This window comes from Ochlerotatus camptorhynchus, unplaced genomic scaffold, assembly GCF_037179485.1.
Source record: "Ochlerotatus camptorhynchus isolate MF236.1 unplaced genomic scaffold, CSIRO-AGI_Acam_v1.1 ptg000149l, whole genome shotgun sequence".
NCBI classification, from domain to species: Eukaryota; Metazoa; Arthropoda; class Insecta; order Diptera; family Culicidae; genus Ochlerotatus; species Ochlerotatus camptorhynchus.
In genome coordinates, this window is record NW_027040639.1 from 1,026,747 (window position 1) to 1,032,746 (window position 6,000).

The 6,000-nt window shown below is 43.4% G+C and overlaps 1 protein-coding gene across 1 annotated transcript in view; it reads left to right on the forward strand.

Moving 5' to 3' along the window:
- Positions 1 to 5,733, forward strand: part of Cad96Ca (tyrosine kinase receptor Cad96Ca) — a 61,241-nt gene extending 55,508 nt beyond the window's left edge. The window contains exons 3-7 of the mRNA XM_065221780.1: positions 3,270 to 3,493; positions 3,567 to 4,355; positions 4,414 to 4,802; positions 4,862 to 4,967; positions 5,029 to 5,733. Coding sequence (XP_065077852.1) covers positions 3,270 to 3,493; positions 3,567 to 4,355; positions 4,414 to 4,802; positions 4,862 to 4,967; positions 5,029 to 5,535 — 2,015 coding nt within the window. The 3' untranslated portion in view covers positions 5,536 to 5,733. The remainder of the gene's footprint in view (positions 1 to 3,269; positions 3,494 to 3,566; positions 4,356 to 4,413; positions 4,803 to 4,861; positions 4,968 to 5,028) is intronic.
- The last annotated feature ends 267 nt before the right edge of the window (positions 5,734 to 6,000 follow it).

The following is a 6,000-nucleotide window of genomic DNA, read 5'->3' on the forward strand; positions in this document are numbered from 1 at the left end:
TGTACACCGGTCGAAACTACTTTTTCATACGAAATTCGCTTCATTTCGCCTTCAGTTATGAGACTTTTTATTCAATTGGCACCAATCTTTTTAAATAATGAACTCGAAAGGTTAGAAAACAGCCAAAAACAAGCGAGAGCTTAATTAAATTTCCCAACGAACACTTCGGGGGATTCCAACATAATTTTCTCCCGCTAAATAGTGCGATTTTATTTCATCGACCAACCATTAACTGAGGGACAAGTTTCCCATAAATATCTACTAAAGACGAACTATGCTTTAAAAAAACAGCATTCAACAGTGCAGATCGATCATGATTCCAAGAAAACCACCAGCCTGACAGATGTCCAACTCTCCAATAGCTCGATGAACGTGCAAAAACGCACGGAGGTATCAATAACACCATCGCACACTTATGAAGGCTTTCGTTTCCATCGCAACGCGTTTGACGAGATTGTCGACAATGTGAAAACCGATAATGGAACCTTTTTCTAGCGAATCGCTCAAGTGTGCATTCGCAATTCGCATACTTGCAAGTGACGGTGTGTCGATCGTGAGAGGTTCAGGGGGAAAACATCTTTTGGGAGCATTGATCCAGTGTTTATTAAAATTACAATTCTAACCACGTTTTGCGAGCAGAACGTCAACCGATCGGTTTCGCCTACATTTCACCATCCATGCGCAAAGGCCATTGACTTGGTTTCCATCCGCTGGCCAGCGTCGTCTGTCCAATGTAGAAAGCATCGGGAAAACAAGCTTGCCTTGCGGCTGTTCGCCGTCCATCGCTCACTCTTCTCACCGTTTCGTCACACATGCGAACAAACTTTCCGTCCCCCACGTCATCGCGAGACCGTCCGATGCTGGTCATCAACATTACGCTTTTTCTCACGTCATGTCTAAGCAGGCGCGGACTCTGTAGCAATAGTGCCTCGTCGTAATACAATCGATGATTAATGATTCCACATCACTTTCGATATTCATTATCAATTTCTGCACTTTTCATCACCGCGGGGTGACCGGTGGTGGTACTCTCACCTGATCCCGCATGAATCGATGACCGGTGTTGATGACCGCTCATACCCACGTACGGAAGAGATTGCCTGATTACTCACCGTGTCAATCAGCGAGAGGGTGATTAACGGTTGTGGTGCAACTCATTTCAATTTTGATCTCTCATGAAAATGGAAAATGAATAATCGTTGGAGAATGAGAGATGAAAATATAGTCTATTCTCAGCTCTGAGCGAGAATTTCGAAAAAAAAAAGTTTAAACAATTTTGATCATATTACTATCTAAGTGAACAATTAAATCAAGGATTAATTTTCTGCACTTCGGTCATAAGGAGACTTTCAGTCAGATACTGGTTCATCTCCGGATACGCTTGTGTATGGGCTAGTGGAATGGCCTATATTAAGCTTTATTCGAGCAATATATGTATGATAAAACAAAAACTTAAAATCTCTAAGCTCTATTGAAAATGTGGTACAAAAAATAACGGTTGGGTGACCGTCGTCCTTCAATCAAAACATCAGACTTAACACTAATGAGCGGTTCCACGAACAAGTGGGAAATTTTTCCAGTTTTTATTTTTTGTATTTTTTGATTTGCATGAAATCTTGCATACAAGTTTTTGGGGAAGAAAAACGCCGTTTTGCATACTTGGTTCGCCATTTTGAATCTAGCCTTACTTATGAGAAGGGCCTATGAAAAATGCACATGATATCTTCAAAAAATTGTATCTCGGAAACGGTTTGTCCGATTGGTTTGGTGTCTTGGGCGAAGTTTTAGACAATTGTTGGTGTTATATGGAGAAAATATGCACGGTAAAAAAAAAAATTTGGTATTTGTGCTTTGAACTAAAATATAAATTTTCCCTTTAAAGTGACATGTCAATAATTTTTTTATTATTCTTATGTTATAGCTGACCAAAAATGCTATCTAGTGCACAGTAAGTTGTTCTGGAGAAAAATAGGTTACGATGAAAAAAATTGTTTTTTGAAAAAATACAATTTTCAAAAAAGCTATTAAGAAAAGTCAAAAAAGTTTGTCACCCTAATTTTATGAAAGTACATCAAATTTGCAAACAAAAAGTACTCCGGTAACATTTTTCTAAGATGCACCGTTTAGAAGATATTACTGATTTAATATTGTTTTTTTTTTGATAACTTAATAAGTTTTGGCCCTTTTCGGATGTACTCCGTGTTTTTCCAGTTTCAAAAGTATTTTTTTCGGAAAGATTGGAAAATTTTGAGTTAAAATGACACTGACAGCTTAAAGATTCGAGTGAAATTCTCTGCCTTAAAAGTATTTTGAAAAACAAGTTACAAAATCCCACTATCAGGAACAATGATTTCTTCAAATGATTTTTGGTGCGTTGTGCTGAAAACGTGCTAACAAGTATTAGATACAGGTAATCAGATACCAGTTAGCTGTACTACGTACAGTTGGTGATTGTAAACATGGTCTTTGTTGGAACTAGTCCACCATGGCCACGCTGGCCATAACGAGGCTAGCTCCGTCGTTGACCGTTCCTTAATAATAAATAAAAAGAACGCAGTAGTCACCTCCAATCAAACTAGAGGGCTGCCGACTGATACCTCAATCAACAACCGCCGCACTCTTTATTCATTCCAGGTATATACAATTTACAATCTTCTTCAATAACAATATACCTACGCCAGCAAATCTACCTCTCTCCAACTCTCCAAACTCGTACCTGAAGGTTCGACGATACCTGAGCGTTCAACTCTACCTATCTTCCAACAGCTTAATAGCTTTTTTGAAAATTGTATTTTTTCAAAAAACAATTTTTTTCATCGTAACCTATTTTTCTCCAGAACAACTTACTGTGCACTAGATAGCATTTTTAGTCAGCTATAACATAAGAATAATAAAAAAATTATTGACATGTCACTTTAAAGGGAAAATTTATATTTTAGTTCAAAACACAAATACCAAACTTTTTTTTTACCGTGCATATTTTCTCCATATAACACCAACAATTGTCTAAAACTTCGCCCAAGACACCAAACCAATCGGACAAACCGTTTCCGAGATACAATTTTTTGAAGATATCATGTGCATTTTTCATAGGCCCTTCTCATAAGTAAGGCTAGATTCAAAATGGCGAACCAAGTATGCAAAAAGGCGTTTTTCTTCCCCAAAAACTTGTATGCAAGGTTTCATGCAAATCAAAAAAGATGAAAATTACTCGTTGCTTTAATGATATGGAACCGCTCTAATGCAGTGCCCTTTGCTACCCATTTCAGACTCACAGGACCTAAACACCCCTCCCGTGATCTTGGTTGACCGAAACTGGCGGTTACGGGAAAACACCACAGTCAACACCCTCATCACCCAGGTCCGGGCAGAGGACAACGACAACGACGAGCTAGAGTTTGGTCTGGACCCGCTGGGACCCGGACAGCTCCAGCCATTCGTCATCGACTCAAACACTGGATACGTGTATCTGAACGAGAGCATCGAGGGGAAGGTGAGTTGGGCATAGCTACCTTTGCGCAAAAAAAAAAACTATTAAACTGACTACTGATGGCGTCTCATTACAGGGCGGTCAAAACTTCTTCGTCTACGTAACGGTCACGGATGGTCGGGTAACGTCCAAGAACGAGGTTTACGTCAACATTCTAAGTCAAAATGCTTCCGGTCTCTACAAGACCCGTGGACCGCAGTTCACTCCCAACATCAACAATATTCGGAAGATCCTACCGCCTGGATTCAACTTGCCTCCTGGGTTCAGTTCCATCCCGCAAGCACCACCCCCTCCGCCACCGATTCCACCTAGACCAACACAGCCGTTGGTCGTCAGTCAGCCTCCTCCGAACGAGCCTTCCGCAACCAAACAAACCAAAACCTATCCGGATCGACCGGAATCCAACACCGAATCGCCAGAGCAGTCCGCTACCAGCAACGGTACCATCACCAAACTCACACCGGTGTCGACGCCAATTCCGGTGACATCGGAGTCAACTCCCACGACTGCTTTCACCGAAACGACTCCGGTTCGGACGAAACCTGGTGGAACTGGGGAACCACACCCGCTGGCTGCCTTCGTGCCGGTCATCATCTCGGTAGCGGTAATCTTCCTTACTGCCGGTCTCATAGCGGTCTGTATCTTCCGCAAATACCTGTGCGCCATCAGCAAGACGCTCAAGAAGAAGAACAAAATCGACAAAGCCAAAAAGTCAAACCAAAGCAATCTCAGTAGCAATATCGCGTCGAGCACCACGGCCGAAGACAGTAGGAACTCGATCGGTATGAACCACTGGAGTGGGCCGATGGCATTTAGCAATCGATACACGTCCCCGTGGGATCGGGACCAAAATGGACATATACAGGTAAGTTGTCGAGTCAAATGATTTCAATGCGAGACATGCGATGAACTTATGCTTTCAGGTGACATCCCAACTATCGACGGGTAGTTCCAACACTTCGGGAATGAACGGTGGTCCAAAGGACCGTTGGGAATTCCCACGGCACCGGCTAAAAGTGTTCAACATTCTCGGGGAGGGTGCTTTCGGTCAGGTTTGGCGCTGCGAGGCCACTGACATCGACGGTAAGGATGGCGTGTCGATAACCGCCGTCAAGACGCTGAAGGAAAACGCCAGCGATGCAGAACGAAATGACCTGCTGTCGGAGCTTCAGGTACTGAAGTCTCTCGAACCGCATATCAACGTGGTCCGGCTGCTCGGGTGCTGCACCGAGAAGGATCCCATCTTCGTGATACTCGAGTACGTCAACATGGGCAAGCTGCAGACGTTCCTGAGGAACTCCCGGGTGGAGAAGTACGTGGTCCGGTCTACTAGAAGTCTAGTTTAACAGTTAACTTCTTCATTCGTTTCAGACACTATGGAAACACTCATGGGAAGTCGAAAATCCTAACGTCCGGGGATTTAACGTCCTTCATGTACCAAGTTGCGAGGGGAATGGACTTCCTAACGTCACGAGGGGTAAGCTACCTGAAATAATGCCCAACTAAACTACACTAATCACGGTAACTTTCCTCCGCAGATCATCCACCGCGACCTGGCAGCGCGTAATATTCTCATCACGGACGATCACACCTGCAAGGTGGCAGACTTTGGCTTCGCCCGTGACATCGTCACCTCCAAGGTGTACGAGAGAAAGAGCGAAGGTCGACTGCCGATTCGGTGGATGGCTACCGAGTCCCTGTACGACAACATATTCACCGTTAAGTCCGACATCTGGAGCTTCGGGATCCTGATGTGGGAGATAGTGACGCTCGGTTCGACGCCCTATCCGGGCATAGCGGCGGCCGACGTGATGCGGAAGGTACGTGATGGCTATCGGTTGGAGAAACCGGAACACTGCCGACGAGAACTGTACAACATTATGTTCTACTGCTGGGCCAAGGATCCGAACGAGAGACCTGATTTTCCCGAGGTGGTAACCATGCTCGATCGACTGCTCCAAACCGAGACCGACTACATCGAGCTGGAACGGTTCCCCGATCATAATTACTACAATATGCTCAACATGAGCGGGGAAAAGCTGTAGATCTCGAAGGACGTAAGCGAGATTATCCGAAACAGAAGGAGTACTGTGTAAAAAGTCTAAAAATTGTGATAAGTTTCTTTTGTATTTAGTGAGGTATTTATGAGAACCTGATGAGTAGTCGTGACTACTGCAAAAAGTGTGTATTCTAACTGTAAATACGTATGTTAATAAAGCTTTCGAACAAATTGTCTTAATAAATATGAGTTTTGTATTTTCTTGTTCTACTATTATTATTCATTCGTTTACCAAACAGGTGTGATCGATTCTACATTTGTATGTACCCCCAACTCGACCAATTAAGATTTTTTGTAGATTCCGGGATAATTGTCACCATAATTGTTGAGGTGACTCTCCGTGCAAATAAAATGGAGAGTCACCTCACACGAGGTGACAATTGTCATCTCACCTGTAAGAGAGAAAGAGAGTCACGTGACTCGCAGAATAGGGGGATTGATTCGGTGAAAA